The following is a 21,952-nucleotide window of genomic DNA, read 5'->3' on the forward strand; positions in this document are numbered from 1 at the left end:
CTTTGGTACATCTATACAATGGAATACTATGCAGCTGTTAGAAAAAAGGAGGTCAAGAATTTTGTAGTTAAGTGGATGGGCATGAAAAGTTTCATGCTGAGTGAAATGAGTCAGAAAGAGAGAGACAGACATAGAAAGATTGCACTCATCTATGGTATTTAGAATAACAGAGTGGGAGACTAACACCCAAGAACTGTAGAAATAAGTACCAGGAGGTTGACTCCATGGCTTCGAGGCTGCCCTCACGTTCCGGGGAAAGGTCAACACAGAGAATCGATCACCAACTACATTGTAGTCGAAGGCCATGTGGGGGAAGGGAGTTGCGGGCTGAATGAGGGCTAGAGACTGAGCACAGCGGCCACTCAACACCTTTATTGCAAACCACAACAGCTAATTAGAGAGAGAAAACAGAAGGGAATGCCTTGCCACAGTGGCAGGGTGGGGTGGGGGGGAGATGGGATTGGGGAGGGTGGGAGGGACACTGGGTTTACAGGTGGTGGAGAATGGGCACTGGTGAAGGGATGGGTTCCCAAACTTTGTATGAGGGAAGTATAAGCACAAAAGTGTATAAATCTGTAACTGTACCCTCACGGTGATTCTCTAATTAAAAATAAATAAATTAAAAAAAAAAAAAAAAAAAAAAAAAAAAGAAATTAGGAGATTTCTTCAATTCTAAACTGCTAGCTAGTAATGTGCTTTATTGATTATTAACCTTTTTTTTTCTTTTTGGGTTACACCCGGCGATGCTCAGGGATTACTCCTGGCTTTGTACTCAGGAATAATTCCTGGCGGTGCTCCGGAGACCATATGGGATGCTGGGAATTGAACCCAGGTCTGCCGCATCCAAGGCAAACGCCCTACCTGCTGTGCTATCACTCCAGCCCCAATTATTAACCTTTTTTAGAGAGGAGGCTACATTTGATGGACACATTTTAAATTTTCTTAATAGCATCCATATTTATCCATAAAAGCAAACTCCAGTTGGGAAAAACATTGTCAAATGTGGAGTCTACCAATTCTTATTGGTCCCCATTGACCTGGCAGTCTGGTACTATTTTGGGGAGATTAGCATTTGAGCCACCCCCAATGGTGCTCAGGGTTTGCTCCTGGCTTTGTGCTCAGGGGTCACTCCTGGTGGTACTAGGAACCATATGCGGTGCCAGGGATTGGACCAGGGTTTGAGCCAAGTGCCATCACTCCTGTAAGTCTTTTACAGACTCCATCTGGCACTTTTAATTAGCTGTAATATCATTGCCTTCTTGAGGATAGCAGTGAATTCTCTTATTTCTCTCTTTCTCTTTCACTTCTTTTTAAACGGTCCTAGTGAGTTTTCAAGGCAGGCTGGAGTTGGGTTTGCCTGTGTTTACCCTGAATTACATATTGCAGAAACTTACATAATTTCTTTCAAAAAATAATTGGTGGCCTTGAATAGCTGTTTACATGACATGCACATGCCAGTTCTGTCATTGTCTCCTACATTTGAAAATCTGTTGATGTGTTGAGAGATTTGGCAATGTCTTCAGTCTCAAATCGCACTGCTTGTAATGGGGGAGACATTTTAAGTTTGTGGTCACTTTTCATTTCAATTCTAAAACACAGCGTGGCCAGTGTTTTAAAAACCACTTGAATCTAGGGTTATAATGGGAATGCAGATTTGTGGGGGACACATAATTGGTTACATGTTGCGCAAGGTTAAGCTAGAGCAGACAGTGAAAACTGGGACATCATTTACTCTGCAGCAAAAGTTTCTTTGACCTTGCAAGACGCACCTCAGTTTCTGAAAGTAAAGTGTGAAAGTTGAAAATGACTCTTACAGAAGCTGGAGGGCTAGTACAGGTAAGGTGCTTGTCTATCACAGGTTCAACCTGGATTTGATCCCTGGCACCTCGGGTGTCCTCCAAGCACTGCCAGGAGTGATCCCAGAGCATAGAGCCAGGAGGAAGCCCTAAAACAAAGCAACACAAAAAAATAGCAAAGTAAATGCCTTTTTGGATTGATAACATATCATTTATTATTTTTCTTTATTTGTGCAATATGAGAATAAAGTTTAATTATATAAGTAAAATCCTTTGTACAGGGCTGGAGTGATAGTACAGCTGGTAGGGTGCTTGCCTTGCATGTGGCCAAGCTGGGTTCTATCTGGGCACCCCGTATGGTCCCCAAACGTGGCCAGAAGTGATTCCTGAGCACAGAGGCAGGAGTAAGCCTTGAGCACTCATTGGTTTTCCTCCACAAAAACAACAGCCAAACCTTTGTATCTGCTGGGATTCTTGAAAATGGGTATGTGTCCCTCCCACTTTTTCTTGAATGGGCATGCTATAGCTATAATGTTATAGCACTGAATATTTTTGGAGTGATGTAGAGACTATGTTAAACATCAGTGTTTGCATGCCTGTAACTTTTTAAAACTGACCAGAAGGTCTTAAAACATCATTTAGTCCTCAGTGTATCAGGGAGAACAACCTAGCTTGGCTTGAAGCTTTCATTTACCTGAAATTCTCAAACCACGAAGAACTCACCCAGCAGCCTCATTCCAATCCATTGACACGCCCTGTGTGTGTGTGTGTGTTTGTTTATACACCCAACATGCACCTTAATAATAATGCTAATAACTGCTTGCATCTATTTAAAGGCAGCTCTAAGGAGTACAAGCAGTGGTTTATGGGAAACTGGTCCAGTGTTTCCCCATTCCATTTATTTGTTTGTTTGTAGAATCCCAAACGCCTCCAGTGTCCACATGGATTTGCTGAAGCGGGCCTGCAGCCTGGGTAGCAGAAGGGTGTGAAATAGGAGGGACAGTGGGAGCAGGTGCTGGGAGGTGACAGGCGGACTCCAGGCTGGGCATGTGACACCTTTCAGAAGCTGCCCTCGCAGTGTTTAGCTCCCTGGCTGGGAAGTGACTCTCTTTTCTTGCTGTAATTGCTGCCCTCTCAACACTGCTTGGAACCTCCATTCTGATTTCCAGATTCTTCCTTCAGAGAAGTCCCCCAGCCAGGCCTGTCTCTGCACCCATCTTCCTCCATGCCCATTGGCCTGCCGGCTGGGAGGAAGGAGTCCGCGGGGCAGGCCCACTCGCTGTCCAAGAGTGTTCCGGGCAGCACCCTGGAAAGGTAAGGCTCTGCACACTAGTGCTTCGACACCCACGCCCCCCATAGCTGCTCCTGGGGCTCATCACCCTTCTCCTCCTTCTCTCGTCCCCCCAGCTTCAGGAAGTCAGGGACATCTGTGGAGTCGGAGAGTGACGGGAACAACTGGAGAAGCAGGTCTCAATCCGATGAGCTGTGCCAGTCTATGGGGTCTTCTCCCTCCACGGAGTCCTTCTTAATGGAAGGTGAGGAAATGTGCTTGCATCGAATTGGTGTTTTTGTGAGCATCTGCTAAAAGTATTCTCTTGGGAAGGAGGTAAGAGAGAAATACAATTCTCTCTCTCTCTCTCTTTCTTTCTTTCTTTCTTTCTTTCTTTCTTTCTTTCTTTCTTTCTTTCTTTCTTTCTTTCTTTCTTTCTTTCTTTCTTTCTTTCTTTCTTTTTTTCTTTCTTTCTTTCTTTCTTTTTTTCTTTCTTTCTTTCTTTCTTTCTTTCTTTCTTTCTTTCTTTCTTTCTTTCTTTCTTTCTTTCTTTCTTTCTTTCTTTCCTCTCTCTCTCTCTCTCTTTCTTTCTTTCTTTCTTTCTTTCTTTCTTTCTTTCTTTCTTTCTTTCTTTCTTTCTTTCTTTCTTTCCTCTCTCTCTCTTTCTTTCTTTCTTTCTTTCTTTCTTTCTTTCTTTCTTTCTTTCTTTCTTTCTTTCTTTCTTTCTTTCTTTCTTTCTTTCTTTCTTTCTTTCTTTCTTTTTCATTTGGAGAGGAGCACACTCATCAGTGCTCAGGAGTTATTCTTGGCTCTATGCTTAGGGATCATTCCAAGCAGTGCTAGAGTGTCTGTAAGAGGTGCAGGGGATGGATCTGAGGTCAGCTTGTGTGCAGGGTAAATGTTTTACCCTCTGTATTAGCTCTCTGCCCCCCCCCCCCTGTCATCTTTATGCTCTCTTTGGATTAGGGGCTCATGGTAATATAGAATGACAGTCAAGTCTGGGATGAGGCTCCTGAAAAGCGAGCAAGGAGATATGCATTTTAAGAAATTGTCAAAAGGTTATACCACAAATATAATGGAGAAAATGAAGTGCCTTGCATGCTTTTTGTTTGTAAAATGTTTTACCGCTATGGATGAACTGGAATGTGTCTTATACATTTGTAATATACGCTGTTGTTGAGACCAGACTTGTTTGGATCTCAGATATTTATCCTTGTTGGTTGTTTTTGTGTTTTGAAAGGAATAAAAGTTTTTTATTATTAACGTACATCTTATAGGGTGAGACTTAATATGGTGTCTGAGCTATATTGATAAAGAAAGGAAAAAAGATTAATAAGAAAATAAAGGAAAAGAGACTCTGTCCAGGAATCTGTTTCTTTCATTTTAAACTTAGTCCTTAAATCCATTGTCATCTCATCTTTACTGCCCTGAGCTAGAATATCCTTAAGGAGTGTTATTAGAAAAAATAGGATTTATGTTTCTCAAAAAGGAGGGATGTGTGTGTGTTTGAATCTATCAGAAAACTATACTTACATATGACTTGATTATTTTCCTCCTGCTTCATGTTTATGTTATAGCAAGCACAGTAGAGAGCAAATCAAGTGAATAAGTACAGCCCATAATAACCCAAGGCAAAAGAAGCCAGTGTGTGCAAGATTATGTAAGCATGTTTGGAATACTGAAGGGTACCAAAAATAAAACAAAAATAGAGTAAGCTAAAGCAAACAAACAGAAGAACTTGCCGATATCCATATGGTGTGATGGTGAAGTTTGGCCTGTGTGTATCACTTCTCTCGGATCTAATCCTGTTTTCCCTGGTGCTGTCTTGAGTTGGACCATGTCATCAGTTTGCCTTTTGTGTTTCAACTCTGTGTCAATAGCATTTTTCTCGGGTGGCTTCTATGCCGAGGCAGATTGTGGAGTGTAAGATGACTGTGAGGTGTGGACATAGGTTGGTCTCCTTTGTCATGTCATTCTTCTCACTCCACTCTGTCTCTTCTTTTCTCCATACACGTTAGATGTCGTGGACTCTTCTCTGTGGAGGAGTGACGTCAGCAGTGATGCTCAGGAGTTTGAAGCTGAATCATGGAGTCTTGTGGTGGACCCCTCGTTTTGTAGTAGGCAGGAGAAGGATGTCATCAAAAGACAGGATGTCATTTTTGGTGAGTGTTTCCAACACGGCCTTAAGGCTGAGCATCGGGCTCGGTGGGAAGAGTGTTCACATCTGGATTCAAGTTCCAGTTGTTTTATAGTTATTTGGTCTCCAATGAGTGAGTAAGCGCACCTAGATTTCAGTTCCATCACCCATAAAATGTAGGCAATGATACTCAAGTTTAAAATGCTGTGCAACTCCCATTGGGGGACAGAACAGATTTTACTCCTCAGATGGTTTTCGAGTGTACTTAGGCATGGCCTATTCTCTTTGGCCTCTTCTAGCAGAGGGCTCCCAGAGAGATTCCACATCTCTGAGTGGGGTGAAGTGGGCAGCTGCACACTCGGCTGGGCGTCTGCCCTGATTCCCTTCAGGAAGATGGCAATGGGGCTGGCAGCACTAGAATTCAGGCCACTCTTTTGTGCCAAATTTCTTTCACTTAGAATAATGCTTTTGAAGTTGCTTTTTTGTAACACATATCAGTTACTTTGTTCCTTTCTGTGACTGTGTAAAACATTCTTTTCATCAAATTATGTATGTACATTTTGGGGACTCTTCACTGTTAGATGTCAGATGGTAACTCTCCGATTAACTTTCTGGTTTTTAAAAATTTTTTAAACAATTTTTGGGTCACACACAGCGATGCACAGGAGTTACTTCTGGCTCTGCACTCAGGAATTACTCCTGGCTCTGCTCAAGGGACCATATGGGATGCTGGGATTCGAACCTGGGTTGGCCACGTGCAAGGCAAATGCCCTACCCGCTGTGCTATCGCTCCAGCCCCGTCTCCGATTAACTTTCTAAAGATCCACTGTTTGCCATAGAAGCTTACCTTTTTATGTATCCTCATTGACATTGATATTCTATCTGTAATTTTTAAATTAGAATTATCCTTCCATATATAAAACTAGTTTCTCATTTGGGTTTTCACTTATATTTTTCTAAGGGCTGAGGATGCTGAGTATCTTTCTATGTACTTTTAGCCATTGTATATAACTTTGGAGAAACATTTATCCAAATCTTTTGGCTATTTTTGAAGTGAGTCGATTTTCTAAATTGTTAAGTTATGAGGCTTTTCTGTTTTATTTTTTTGGCAGTTTCAGGTTTGGTCCCAGGGTTTCTCACATATAAGGCGAATGCTCTACTGCTGAGCTGCATCCCTGGTCTGAATTTTTGAGATTTTAAAACATTATTTTAGATAAAAGTCCTCGTAAGATACATGATTTACAAATATTTTCTCTCAATCTATGGGTTGTTTTCTCCACTTTCTTCTTGATAACCTTTGATCATGTATTTTTTTTTTCCCTGAGAGAAAGTAGAATTTTGGAATCATCAAAGATAGAAAAAGACTACTGTTTCTGCTTTATTGAACTTGATTAAATTTCATTTTATTTACCAAATGAATGTTTCTGTAACTCAATATAAAAAAACAAAATTGCTCCAAAAATAGGAAGGGAAAGAGGAAAAGAATAGGCAAATTAAATTCTAGCTTCTAGAGCATTCAGGAGAAGACCTGTTTCCTGGCTACAGAGGCCTTGTTGCTTAGCTTCTTCCATTGCTGCTAATATGGTGGACATTAGAGATACAATGGGTTGTTATCTCTCTTTGACTTGACTTGCATGGTTTTTTTTCCTGTAGTTGCTAGAAAAAGAGATTGATATTTGGAGCTTACACAAAATGTTTAATCAATGCTGGCTTTTATGGTATAAGAATATTGTTAACCCTAAATATTTCACTCTGTTTATCTCACATAGGGTTCAGCTACTAACTTAAGATAGCAAAGGGTACTTAAAACTTTTCATGCTTTCATGCTTAAAACATTTCAAACTTTTCAAGGAACCTCTAGCAGAAAGCTGAGGATCACAAGGAGTACACACAGGGTTGTGGGGGGCTGATGGCACACCATGCTGGGAACCAAACTCAAGGCCTTACATTTGCCAGATATGATCTTTCTCCCTCCCCCCTCTACACACATGGTGGGGGGTTTGTAAAAGTTACATCTGCTCACCTTTCAGAGCTAATGCAAACAGAAATGCATCATATCCAGACCCTGCTCATCATGTCCGAGATCTTCAGGAAAGGGATGAAAGAGGAGCTGCAACTGGACCACAGCACCGTGGATAAAATCTTCCCCTGCTTAGATGAGTTACTTGAAATCCACAAGCACTTCTTCTACAGTATGAAGGAGCGAAGACAGGAATCCTGTGCTGACAGCGACAGGAATTTTGTCATCAATCGAATTGGAGATATTCTAGTTCAACAGGTAAGAAGAAAGGTGGGGGGAAGCTAAAGGCCTTAACCTCAAAACTCTAATGGCTGGCATGCTCCCTAGTGTCAAAGGTGTAACTGGAAAACTAGAATTGATGTGATTGTCACAATTGATAGATGGTTTGGGTTGGTTTCTTTCATTTGCCTCTGGTCTGTGTAATCATACCTGAGAGCTTTTAAAAGCTAGTGACATGACTGACTCTTTTATGTGGTACAGGACTGAGCTATTTTTTACCTGCATCTATCACTTGCTCCATGAGAATCACAGCTCTACAGAATCCCTTATGGAAAATTCCATTTACACATCTTGATGTGATGGACTCTTGAATATCATGTTTCTCCCTCCACTCAATGTGTCTGTATAATCTCCTCAATGTTTTTCCTGTAAGACAAACACAGCCTCATCTTAGGAGGAATGAGGCAGATTTATTATTGTTAAAGACTTGAGTTCTTGCCTGGGGAATAGGACAACCCATTCTACCTTAAATAAGATACTTATTTAGGGTGAATGAGCAGCTCACATACACGTGCAATGAGAATGGGCTATCTCCTCCTAGTAACATTTAAAAAAGACATTGTTTTTGGCCATTTGGCAATTTATATATGGCCTCTGATCTCTCTGGGAGAAGCTCTCCTTGGAAGTTCCTCTAAAAGACAGAAAATAATAGGAATTCAGTGATGATAATGGGTCCAAAGTTTTTAGGGTACTTTAATTAGGGTACTTTAATTTATGTTGTTATGTTTAACTTGTGTAGCCTTCTGAGTTAAATATTATTTGTCTCATTGTAGACATACAAGATGAAGCCCTGAAAAAATGTAATGACCTTTTCTTTCTTCCCCCCCCCCCACTCGGGAGGGCATACCCACCTGTGCCCAGGACCTACTCCTGGCTCTGTACTTAGGAATCACTCCTGATAGGTTGGAGGGACTGTGTGGGGTTCTGGAAATTGAATTTTTGCAGGCTACACTAATGGCAAGTACTCTGCCCTCTGTGTTGTACTATCTTTCTGGTTCTGGTAATGACCTTCTCAAGGTTACACATCTCTTCTGCTACTTAAATGAGATAGATTTGATCTTTTCTTTCAAGAGTAAATTTAGGATGTGGTAGCTTAAGATATAATAGTTGAATCCTAGAGAAGTTTCATATATTAACTCTGGTGTATAGGTTCCAGTAAAGAGGATTGGTGTCTATTTGCACTTGTAACAGAGCCTGGTGCTATAAGTATGCATTGCTGGTCTAGGTAATTCAAGGAAACCCCCAGGAATTCAGCTCAGTGCCATGTTTTGTAGTTACTTATAGCTCTCAGGGAAAGGCATATGCTGACCTATCTTGTCTTGCTTTAGTATGACTTTCTACACTTGATACCAAGCGCATCTTCTCCAAAATATTACTCATGGAGCAGTATTACAGTATAACACACAATAATGTCATTACCTACCTTACTGTCATCCATAAACCTATCAAAACCTGACATTTAAATGATTGGCACACCCACTAAAAATGGAAGATATCAGATGTTTTATATTTGACTGTGTAATTAAACTAGTTCAGTTTCATAAAATCACAGAGCCTTTCTTTGACCACTTGGCAATGCCCCTCTTTATCAAATGTCCAGGGAAAAGAAGTGATTGTGTTCAGAATTTCCATGATTGTTCCTTATTTGCAGACAATGCATTGAAATGTATAAAGTCATATGTTCTTTTCAGTATTTAGATCTAAATTTATAAACCATCATTGAAATGTTATTTTTCTTAGTTTTCAGAAGAAAATGCAAATAAGATGAAGAAAATATATGGAGAATTCTGTAGCCACCACAAAGAAGCTGTTAGCCTCTTTAAAGAACTCCAGCAGAACAAAAAGTTTCAAAATTTTATTAAGGCAAGTATTTTAAAGCTATTGCAAAGTGATAAACATAGGGAATAGTTCATGTGTGTTAATGTTATCAACAAGTTTCATGTGTAAGTACCATTTGTTTGTTTAGGGGAAGGAGAAATGTGGTAGATTTGTGACATAGATGGAAATTTTTTTCCAGTGAAATATTTCCAGTGAAATATTTCACCCAGATAATTTCCTCTTTTCCATTATGTTTAAGAAGTCATGTGTGCTGAACAGCTGAGCACCTTTGTAATATCCTGGGATACTGTTCTATGTCCTGAAAAGTTACAAATCAAAGAGCTAAAATAAATACAGAAAACTCTCCATCACCAGCTGAAGTCAATCCATGATACACATCATTCTATATTCATCTTTAAACAATATGACAGATTTTACAAAAATACTAAGTTCATTTAACATGGGCACTGGCCATGCTATTGAAATCTCTGTGTTCCTTCCCATTGCTTTTTATATTTTGAATCTCCCTTTCTTCAGTGTCTAACTTATTTTTGAAGAATTTTTTCTTTTTGATCCCCGGCATCCCATACAGACCCCTGAACTTGCCAGGAGTAATTCCTGAATGCAGATCTAGGAGTAACCCCTGAGCATTACCAGATATGACTCAAAAAGTCAGAAGTAAAAAAGAGATTTTTTTCTAAATTTTTCCTATATATTTAATAGACCCTAAATTTGTACCTATTATCTTGAAATCACTCCCATACCCTTTTCTTTAAAAAATGCATTTGAGAACTCAAAAATTTAATAAGAGCTTTAGAAAAATATTTCCCTAATTAACAGGAATTTTTAGTGCTATGATGAATAATACATGTAGAGGAAGATCTAAAGAAACAGTTGCTACAAATTTAGATTGAAAAAATCTGGGATATGTGAATTTTTTTCAATACTTTTCTATTTGTGAATAAGTATTGGACATCAAAATATTATAGCTTGCTCATGTTTGGGATAAAGTCCACATATAAAAGAGCAATGTGAAATGTTTTAAGATCTTGGAGAATTAGGTTATAGAAATTAATGAGATTATAAATAATTTTATGACATTGTTTCAAGTTAAATTGATGGCTCTGTGTTTTCTGGTGCCTCTGAATAGAACAATAAGGTGGCAGGGTTTGTTTTTTTGTATTATTCAATTCATACCTACAAAAAAAAGAGTTTGTGTATATAAAAATGTATATGTATATTTTAAGCTCCGAAATAGTAATCTTCAAGCTCGTCGCCGAGGAATTCCTGAATGCATTCTCTTGGTCACTCAGCGCATCACAAAATACCCTGTTTTGGTGGAAAGGATACTGCAGTATACTAAGGGTAAGTGGTGAGTTGGGGAATAAACATTGACTTCTTTTATTAATTGTAACCATAGCTGAAGTCTTGCAATAGCTACAAACATTTATGGCCTCTTCCTCATAAAGCTTTTCACTGTGGAAAAACAATTAGTCTTAGGATAGGATTTGCTTTTTGTTTTGGGGCTATGGTGCTCAGGGTTTACTCTGGGCTTTGTGCCACGGATCACTCTTGGTGGGGTTGGGGGACTCTATGGGGTGCTGGGGATCAAACTGAGGTGGTCTGCATGCAAGACAAACACCCCTGTACTCGTACTCCAACCCCATTTAAAAATAGATATATTCCATTTTTAAAGTTATTTCTTACAACATGGCCAGTAGACTGAATTCTGTCTAGAGGACTTCTTCATACTTTCATTCTGTTTTTCCTGTTTGCTCCATATCCAGACCTTCTTAATACCACTCCTTCCTCTTCCCTTCCCAGCAGGTTGGTAAAACATACATCACTATATCACTGTCATCCCATTTGTTCATCAATTTGCTCAAGTGGGCACCGGTAACATCTCCATTGTGAGACTTGTTGGTATTGTTTTTGGCATATCGAATACACCATGGGGAGCTTGCCAGGCTCTGCTGTGCGGGCGGGATACTCTCTTAGCTTGCCAGGCTCTCCGAGACGGATGAAGGAATCAAACCCAGGTCGGCTGCATGCAAGGTGAACGCTCTACCCTCCGTGCTATTGCTGCAGCCCAAAACATACATCATTGATCCTATTACCCAATGGCAGTTTTCTGAAATAAATTATTAGATTGAGGTTGGTTTGTAAAAGAGCTCTTTTTGAAAAGAAATATATTTTAATGAATCACATGAGATACAGTTGCAAAGCTTTTGTGATCAGGTTTCAGTCATACAGTGTTCCAACATATATCCCTCCACCAGTGTACGTTTCCCACCACAATTATCCCCCTTATTCCTCCTGCCATGCACCCCTCCTCCCAAACCTGTCTCTATAGGCTCTCTCTCTCTCTCTCTCTCTCTCTCTCTCTCTCTCTCTCTCTCTCTCTCTCTCTCTCTCCTTTTGCATATCTTGTCAATTGATCAAGTTCTTTGAGTAGCATCTAGATACTCTTTAAGAAACTATGAATGGTCTAAGAGGATTGGGAGGGGAGGTTAGGAGGGAACAGGACCTTGGGATAATTATTGAGGGATCCTAGAATCTGGTAGTTGGTGGGATATAGCAGCATAAAAATCAGTATAAATAAATAAAACACAAATAATTTTTTAATTATCTATGGTGGAGAGTCTTGGGCACTTGATGGTGGTGAAGTTGCAGGAATTTTGTACAGTCACTGTCACTGTCATCCCATTGTTCATCGATTTGCTCGGGTGGGCACCAGTAACATCTCCATCGTGAGACTTGTTACGACTTTTGGCATATCGAATATGCCACAGGTAGCTTGCCAGGCTCTGCCGTGCGGGTTCGGGCGAGATACTCTAGGTAGCTTGTACAGCAAAGAAGCTGTAAGAATGTAAGAATTGTAACCATGTAATAATAAATATAAGAATTGTAACCATGCTATCTAAGCTATAAAAAGAGATAAACAGCAGGTATTTGGGGAAACAGTGATGATGCTGTGGTACGTTGCCATGGGTTTGGGACTGTACAAATTGCCTTGCCATTCTTGGATGGGGTAGTTAAAGGAGGCTCAGTTTTCTCTGCTACCAAAGGGAAACAACATTCTTATGGAACTAGTGTAGGGATTTAAATAGGATTTTTTTTAGCTGTGTCTCCTGTAGTACCTGATACAAACAAGATGATTGGTACAAACAACAACAATACAATAAACAATATCCCCCTGTTACAAAAAACCCAAAAAGCAAACCCAAACCAATTCCTGGTCTAGAGCCATAGTACAGCAGGTAGGGCATTCGTCTTCATGCAGTCAACCTGGGTTTGATCTCCAGCGCCATATATGGTCCCTGAGCACTACCAGGAGTAATTCCTGAGTGTAAAGCCAGCAGTAACCCCTAAACATCACTGAGTATGGCCCAATCCTTCCCCTTCCTTCTCTCCCCTGAAAGGTGATTGGTAAATGGGAACTATTTTTGGTGGGGATTTTCCAGCAGTGCTCAGGGACCTGAAAAGATATTTGACCCAGAAGTTCCGTGTTTAGACCTGGGACTGGGGTTCTGCTCAGGCCCAGTGATGTTCAGGGCCACAAGGGTAACACCCGGCTGTGCTTAGTGGCCATGGGTGCTAGGAGTTGATCCCAGTGCACTCAATACTTGAGCTCTCTACTTAGCCCCAGAACTGTTCTGATTACCATCATAATCATCAGATGATTCGAAGATATTGAAAATGCCCACCTGAGAAAAATTTCAGCTTCTAGCATCCTTTTTTGGGGAGGTTGGTAGGGGGAAGGAAGTCTGGGTGAATTGAAATACATGCTTTTATTTTTCCTTCTTTTTTTTTTACAAAAACTGAGTCTAGACAGGAATGGTAGCTCCTATTCCTGTGTCCCATTTTTTTCCTTGTTCTTAACATAGAAGAAAAAATAAACACAAAGAAAGAAAAGCCTTGTAAATGTTCTCTGCAAAATATTAAAGCTTTCAGTTTGTATTCTGTTTATATTCTCTTTAAGTTTAATGTGTCTTCTCAAGCACTAAACTCTTTCAGACTGCATGAACTGCTCCAAAAATAATCCGGTGACAAATCCTGTGGAACAAAAGGCCACGAATTCCTACTCTGTGTCAGAGAAGTCAGTAGGACTAGGATCCTCAGTGGCACAGATGCCATGGGCTGAAGAGGCACTGACTACCTCCCTACCTTACATACGGCCCCTTAAAAGTCCTCTCTTCATCTCCTTTCCCATCTCCTCTCTTTCCACCTCTCTGTCCTCCCCTCTCTTTCTCTGTCCCCTCCTCTCCTCTTTCTTCTGGTCTCCCCTCTCTGTTTATTATTTCTCTTTCTCCTTCCCCCTCTTTCCTCCATTCTTCCACCATCCTACCCTATGCATGCATGTTGATTCACGTGATTCCAATTATAGCAATACTTCTTCTTTTGGGGAAGTGGGTGTTACAACAAGCAGTGCTAAGTGCTCAGGGCTTACTCCTGGATCTGCCTTTAGGAACCACTTGATAGTGCTCAGAAACCATATAGGATGCCGAAGATCAAACCCAAGTGGACCACATGCAAGACAAGTGCCCCATCCACAGTACTATCTCTCTGGCCCTGTCAGCAGTAATTCTTAAGCCATTCTATTTACCTATGGACCCTGTTGATGTGCAAATTCTCCTTCAGCATGTCTAACAAGAGGCCCAGGGGAAGCGGATGCTACTTTGAGTAACAAACTGCACCTTGAAGTAGTAATTTGTCCTTGAGGTCAAAAGATGTAGAGTCTTTTCTTGGCTGTAGCCCAAGTTACTTCATATCCAACTTCACTTTTTTCCACTCAACTCTCCAATTTAAAGAGTGTGCTAAAATAGTGTAGTCTAATTCTTCATGGGACAAGGAATTTTTCCCTTGAGGTATTTTGACAAAAATCCTCACATACTGTTTTAAGATATTTATAACTTGTGCTACAGAGGAAGTACATATGCTTGTATATGGTCAACCTTGGTTTGATCCCTGGTATCACATATGGTCCCTGAGCATCACCAGAAGGGATCCATGAACATAGAGCCAGGAATATCCCCTGAAGACCCCTGGGTGTGGCCCAACTCCAACCACACACCCTACAAATAAGATATTTAGGACCTGGAGATGGTAGACTTTTGGGAGGACTTGTACTCATCCACCAGTCTACTGTTTCTCTGTATTCAGTTCTATATTCTTAGGAGCCATTTGTTTTCTCTGCTGATTTTTCTCTGCTGATTGACCTTTAAGTTCTCTTTTATTTAGAGTGTGGGAAGCTTTACTGGAAACCCCTGCACAGTTTTGTTTTTCGGTGTTTTTTTTTGAATGCTATGTTAAGATAACTTACACAGAAGAGCAGTTGAACATTTTTCTCAGTGGTTTCAGCAACCATCTTGATGGAGTGATGCACTCACCCCAGTGTCTTGGTCTTGTCTCTTAGGCTCACACACACACATATACACACATATATATACACACATATATACATATACATATATACATACATTTATATATATATATCACTGTCATCACTGTATCACTGTCATCCCATTATTTATGGATTTACTTGAGCGGGCACCAGTTACATCTCTATTCTTCCCACATAATATAAAAATATATCACTATAACTGTATCACTGTCATCTCATTGTTCATCAATTTGCTTGAGCGGGCATCAGTAATGCCTCCATTCATCTCAGCCCTGAGATTTTAGCAGCCTCTCCTTACTTGTCTTCCCCAATGATTGGAGGCTCTTTCAGGGTCAAGGGAATGAGGCCTGTTATTGTTACTGTTTTTGGCATATCGAATACGCCACAGGGAGCTTTCCAGGCTCTTCTGTGCGGGCGGGATACTCTCGGTAGCTTGCCGTGCTCTCCAAGAGGGATGGAAAATGTATATCAGAGAATACAAGCAAGTATGTTAAAACCAAACACATGTGTGCTGCTTTAGGCACATCAGTGGGTTATAAAATATATAAATATAAAAATTTATAAAATATATAAATATATGTATATTTAGAATTTTTATCTTTGTTTTTTTTTGTTTTTTGGGTCACACCGAGCGATGCACAGGGGTCACTCCTGGCTCATGCACTCAGGAATCACCCCTGGCAGTGCTCAGGGGACCATATGGGATGCTGGGATTTGAACCTGGGTCGGCCGCGTCCAAGGCAAACGCCCTACTCGCTGTGCTATCGCTCCAGTCCCTGTATATTTAGAATTTTTAATCTCCCTGATAATGCAGCTGTAAAATTTAACTTAGGATATTATTTTTATGAAGAAAGTGAATCAGGAAAATAAATGATTATGGGGCCCATTCAAGTCACCTCAAAGCTTTTTTTTTTTAAGGAATCTGCCAGTTGGGGCCTATGGCTGCATCACTGTCATTGCTGAGGCTCAAATGGGGACTGTGTGACGATCATGTTCGGGAAGGCCTGGCACTGGGAAGCCAATTCCCAGCTCTGGGAAGAAGGACCATTTCCTGTGACCAGACTCCTAGTCTCTGTGTGGTTGCTGACACACATCTGCTAAAGAAATCTCTCATCAGGATATAATTTTTAAATCTTTTTGGAGGAGGGATACAAAGATATTATACTGTTGAAATTGAAGCTAACATTTTCCTTGGGGAATTTTGTTGTTTTTTAGGATACAGTTAACTGCACTTAAAACTAAGGGTGGGGACGGTTTTCCTTCCCCCTCTGGTTTCTGCTGCAGCCTATCTCCTTTTTCCCCTCATGCAGAAAGAACTGACGAGCACAGAGACTTGTGCAATGCACTTTCCTTAATTAAGGACATGATCGCAGCGGTGGATTTAAAAGTCAACGAGTATGAGAAGCACCAAAAATGGCTTGATATTCTCAGTAAGATCGAAAACAAAACCTACACGAAGCTCAAAAATGGCCACGTGTTCAGGAAGCAGACGTTGCTGAGCAAAGAAAGGACACTGTTGTTCGATGGCCTCGTGTACTGGAAAACCGCCACTGGTCGTTTCAAAGGTACTGTGGCTCTGGAAGGCCAAGACATCCTCCTGTCACACACGGTCTGTTTTCCTTTAGAGAGGACAGACATTTTCCCTAAGAGAAATGGTTCAGAAATGCAGGGGACACATCTAACTCCTGGTGGCGAGTGTCCCAGAGCATCTAGGCACATCCTTCCATAGACAAAGGTGATCCACAAGATACCTTTTTGTGGGAATCCTCTGTCTTCCTCTATATTGCTGCAGGCATCGTATATATTTATGAATCCACATGTTTGTGATGTCTGAATCAAAGGACCTGAGAATTCTGCTAATTGTTGGCATAGAAATAGTATTCTGGCAAACGTAGTATGTTGAAAGCAGGCGCTACGCCTACACACCTAGTGTCGGAGCCAGGCCAAAGCAGGGAAGGAAGACATGAACTCTTCTCTGTTGTCTTCAGTATTGGTTAACGTGATCTATAAATGCACGATGATGTTGGTGTCAACTCTTTCCCAGTGCTGCGTTTTGCTAACATTGTCTTCAGTCTGTTGTTAGACCAGAGTTTCTGACAGCTTATTATGGTTCTTAAAGTCTGATTCTGTAGCCTGCCCCAGTGGTCTTCAACTATTGGTCCACAGATTAGTACAGAGAGGTTGAAAACCACTGGTCTACTGTCTTGGTCTACTTGCCTTGAACTGTCCATCCATGGACCAGTATGCAGGACAAGTGCTGGTCTGCAGGTATAAAGAGGTGGCCTGCATCTTTTCTGGTTCAGGATTTCTCTCACCTGGCCACATGCTCAATTACTTCTTGAGCCTAAAGAGATTACTGATGCCCTAAGATGATGACTTTATCAGTATGAGAATGAAGTCCAAGCAGAGAGATGCTTAGCATCTTCTTAGAAGCTCTCAGTTGGCTAAGAATCATGGGTCTGGTCTCCTGATTTTTATGACATATTTATAACTTAAATAAAAATTTACAGGATATAATGTTGCACTTGTTATTCAAAGATAGTTTGTCCAGTAGAGGGGTATCAAGTTTTGATGGTGGTTGTAGCTAATCACTGAAATGGGGTTTATTGACTAGCAGCTGGTGATGTTGCAACAAAACATCTGCCACAATTGAGTATTAACCACAACCCAGCTACAAACCACAACCTGTAGTTTCAATTGCCCCAGGTCACTAGATCTATATCTATTTTGTACAATCAATATTTAGCATTGTTGTATCAGAATATTTAGAGGCACAACAAAGATGGTTCTTGGTGATACTTTGTTGGGGAAATATAGGATCTTGAACTTCCTTCAGATATAGATGTAATAAATAGTAGACTTGCATATAGAATGCAAGAGCAAAATTTCCTTGTAATATCTTAAATTAGCATTTTATAAAGATAAGGGGCTTGCTCTATTAAAAGATATTTTATTATATCTCTATTATATCTTTAATATTCTATTGAAAGTATTTTTAATTGGATGTTTTTCTTCAGATTTGTGCTACATTATGTCTTTCTGGAAGGAGATCTAGCAATACCTATAGTTATTCACACAAACATGCACAGCTCAACACTTGTCTTATCTACCTGGAGTTTTTATAGACTGTGTCTTTGGATACTTTAATACAGGTTTTTGAAATAAAATTTTATATTGAATGTTTTTAATTTAAAAACCATGAAATTAGAATATCTGATAATGATATTTAGAATGTAGTTTACTTCTTTAATGCTAGTAATGTTTTTTTTCCTCCCTTTGAAGATATCCTAGCTCTCCTTCTAACTGATGTGCTGCTGTTTTTACAAGAAAAAGACCAGAAATATATTTTTGCAGCTGTTGTAAGTATCCAGTATTTAAATGACTTAATCCCACATTTCCTTGAACACCCCTTAAATTCCTAAAGAAATTAAGCGGTTACAAGCATGACTATGTCTCTGCTATTTTTCCCTTATTCAGTACTGGTGGTCAGGATCTAAACATCAAAGGACTTTGATCCTGGTTAGTGAATAGAGACTACTTTAAGTCAATAAGCAACTATCTGTCTTTAGCTTATCCTCTTCTTCTTCTCTAGCTACTAACCTTCTCCTGCCCCAACCTGCTTTGTTTATTTCTAGAAATTGCAAGTAGGGCGAGGATAGCAGGATACTTCTCTGTTTCCAGCAGAAAGTGACTCTTCTTCTAGCCTATTGCTAGTCCCATTCATGACTTCTGTGATGCTCTTTCTTTCAAGCCAGGGAACATGGTCCTGGTTTGGGTATTTTGTTTGTTTGTTTGTTTTTGTTTTTTTTCCTTTTTGGGTCACACTCAGCAATACACAGGGGTCACTCCTGGCTCTGCACTCAGGAATTACCCCTGCTGGTGCTCAGGGGACAATATGGGATGCTGGGAATCGAACCTGGGTCGGCCGCATGCAAGGCAAACACCCTACCCGCTGTGCTATTGCTCCAGCCAGGTCCTGGTTTTTGAAGGTTAAATATGGATGTCTTTATTTCTACTCTAGTGGCTACTAGTTACCAAGGTCATTTTTATAACATGTATATTTGTTAGAATGTATTATATTAACCTCCTGCCAGAATAGACTTAGCAGTAAGATGAGTACTGTTCAAATTTCTTACATGGCAGTTGGCCGTTCAGAATGACTTAAGGAAGATGTCACATGTCACCGGAATGGCAAGCTCCGTTAGAGAAAAGAAGCCTCCAGAGAGGATCTTACAATGGTGGCTCTCAAATGTTACGACTGGGGCTGGAGAGCTAGTACAGAGGAGAGAACACTTGCCTTGCACGTGGCTTACCATGGTGTGATCCTTGAAACCCCATAAGGTCCCCTGAGTCTCACCAGGAGTGATGCCTAAGCACCAAGCCAGGAGTAATCCCTGAATAATGCCTGCTATGGCTCTCAAATAAAAACAAATGTGAATGTTTATCACCCATTGTATGACAGACTATTTGAGTTCTATTAGCAGATGCCCTCAGCTGAAGCTGATTTTGGGAAATTCAAAAATGAATGAAGTTTCTCTTGTGCCACTCAGTGAAAACAAAGAGACTTGCCTGCCTGATGGGGAGCAAGGGCCCGAGCGGGGCTTTCCTTGCCTGTTGGTGCTTGTCAGGTCGGCCCTGTTCAGCTCGCTGCCTTTCATCAGCAAAGTGATGCCAAGTGGTATAAAGGTCAGAGATTCTTCTGCAAAGCTACACCTAAGGATAACAGGCAGCCTTAAACAAGTCCCCACATCTTTGATCCATTGGAATGTATATGTAAATTTCACGAACATTTACTCATCGTTCTAGCAGGCTTCTCTGTCCTATTATTCATAATGCTGTGAAGGATGCAGAAAAGCTGGGAAGTTGGCACCTGTAGGATGGTGAGGGCCATGTTGGGAGAGAAAAATGATTCATGCCACACCTTTGTGGTAACAATAGTCTCTTCAAAATCCCAAAGAACTGAAAGAGAAGCAAATCTTGCTTCTCTGGGGGCTACTACAGACCAAATGATCTGCAGTGGATCAAGAATTGGACACAGCATACAGACACCCATCTTGTTTTCCAAGACAATATTTCTAGCATGTGGATTCAGGTCAAGTTGTGATGGTCAATGCACAGGATCATTTGAAACATGGATATATCTCTCTTCCCTGATCTCTTGAAGAGTTATATGTGGCACCCATATTATCATTAAGTGAAAAATTTGGGATACAGTAAACTGTTGGCAGTCACAGTTCAACTGCTCCTGGTAGAACTTGTATAACAATGGACAATGGTGAGATGATGTGGGTACTGTTCCCTAAGACATTGAACTGATATGTGACTACAATCTTAATCACCAGTTCCAGTTGTTAGTGTTAGAGCAAATGAGGAAGCACAGTCTTGGAAAGTCAAGTTTTGAACACTGTAGTGTTCAGTCATATGCTTTTTAGTTGCATGGCATACATTTAATTGATACAACACAAGTTGTGTTATAGAAGTCTTCTAGTGAACATTTTAAAGAAACTGATATATTAACTAGAAATTACTAGAATTTTACCAGGGACTGGAATACAAGTAATCTAGAACCACTAGTACTAGAAATACGGGTTTTCTAGTATTTTAGAAAGTCCTCTTCAGACTAATACCACAAGTAAGATCCTTTCATTCCCTGTTCTGCTAGTAAAACTTCTTGCTATACCTTATGGAAACTATGATAGCTCTGCACATGGTCAGAGGATACTATGACTGTCACTGTCATCCCGTTGCTCGTTGATTTACTCAAGCGGGCACCAGTAACATCTCCATTGTGAGGCTTATTGTTACTGTTTTTGGCATATCGAATACGCCACGGGTAGCTTGCCAGGATCTGTCGCACAGACGAGATACTCTCGGTAGCTTGCCGGGCTCTCCAAGAGGGGCGGAGGAATCAAACCTGGGTCGGCTGCATGCAAGGCAAATGCTCTACCCACTGTGTTATCACTCCAGCCCATGATCAGAAGATAAAATACTGAAAATAGCAAATGGATGGAGTATCATCTCTACCCAAGGATTTGGTTTCTTTTTAAAAAGGCTTAGCTGGAAATAGGAATAGGACCTGCATCTCTGAAATACAACAAAATAGATGTAATCAGTAAATATTAGAATACCAAGTCTAGGAAGATGTCCTCATTATCAACGGTAATTTCATAAATCAGAAACAGAATAGGTAGACCTTCAAATACCAACTCAAACTGGGAAGCCACTGGAAGCCATTGTTACACAGACGGCACACACATAAATGGTGTGTGGCCAGAAATTGTAAGTACTAACTGAAGTCACTGGCTAATAGAATAAGTCACATGATAGAGTCACAGAAGATGTGGTGTTATAATGGGACTGAAAGCAGCAGCTTCCTATCCACTTCTGCTCTGGCAGAGTCATCAACCCCAATGCCTATAAGGATCAATAAGGAATACACATTGGTGGATGGGACCAGGCTGGCCAAACATGGAGCCATCAGGGAATGGCAGGAACATGGGTGAATGGTTGAGTGTGTGCCCTACTCAGAGGTCAGGGTCCCTCCCCTCTCACCAGTGTCTTCAGATGAGGACATTGACCCAGATTTACCGTGTCTGTTTTTCAAATTGTCCAGAATTCTAGACTTTAAAAAAAGATGGTGGTACTGCCCACTTTTTAAGTGATGGCAGGTGTTCCTGTGTTTAATTTTACTGCCCCCTTTTCCATCGTGGATGGTGTTGTTGTGGTGACCAGGAGTTGCACATACACTTTTATGTGGTGCTCACACATTTGGGTGTGATGCCCTCCAGGGGCTGTGCCGCAGGGTGTGGTTCCTGCACTGTGTCTGCAGTGTTTGCTCGAGGTTTGCTATGTGGTTGTGGTGCCTGGAAAACATTCTCAGTGTAGTGCTTGCCTGAGGTCACCATGGTGCTCACCTGCATGTTTGCTGGGGGTCACACTTCCAGCTCTGCTACTCACACTTTTTTTTTCCCTGTCACCAGAGTCACACCCTCTTCTCATTTATGGTGCTTGCACACACATAAATGGTGTGTGGCCAGAAATTGTAGGTAGTGGACATTATAGAAAACAGAGCTGCTAGGCACACACAGCAGAGCTGTGGGGGGCGAGCTCAGCACGTGGGCAATGGCACTGAGAATCGAATTTGTGACCTCACACTTGCAAGGCCCGAGTTCTAAGCCCTGTGCCCCTGACTTTTTAAAGTGGCACAGCCAGAACATTTCTACAGGAT

The 21,952-nt window shown here is 40.9% G+C and overlaps 1 protein-coding gene across 4 annotated transcripts in view; it reads left to right on the forward strand.

The window, feature by feature from the left end:
* The window catches only part of ARHGEF28 (Rho guanine nucleotide exchange factor 28), a 362,811-nt gene that overhangs the window by 280,518 nt on the left and 60,341 nt on the right, over positions 1-21,952 (forward strand). For all 4 annotated transcript variants that reach the window (XR_008629316.1, XM_055132605.1, XM_055132609.1 and 1 more), the window contains 8 exons: positions 2,966-3,110; positions 3,204-3,331; positions 5,085-5,228; positions 7,234-7,481; positions 9,243-9,365; positions 10,568-10,685; positions 16,035-16,289; positions 18,007-18,083. Coding sequence is in view for 3 of the 4 variants with exons in the window: in XM_055132605.1 (XP_054988580.1) it covers positions 2,966-3,110; positions 3,204-3,331; positions 5,085-5,228; positions 7,234-7,481; positions 9,243-9,365; positions 10,568-10,685; positions 16,035-16,289; positions 18,007-18,083 (1,238 nt within the window). In the remaining variant the exon portion in view is untranslated. The remainder of the gene's footprint in view (positions 1-2,965; positions 3,111-3,203; positions 3,332-5,084; positions 5,229-7,233; positions 7,482-9,242; positions 9,366-10,567; positions 10,686-16,034; positions 16,290-18,006; positions 18,084-21,952) is intronic.

The sequence above is a fragment of the Sorex araneus genome, chromosome 1, assembly GCF_027595985.1.
Source record: "Sorex araneus isolate mSorAra2 chromosome 1, mSorAra2.pri, whole genome shotgun sequence".
Lineage (NCBI taxonomy): Eukaryota > Metazoa > Chordata > Mammalia > Eulipotyphla > Soricidae > Sorex > Sorex araneus.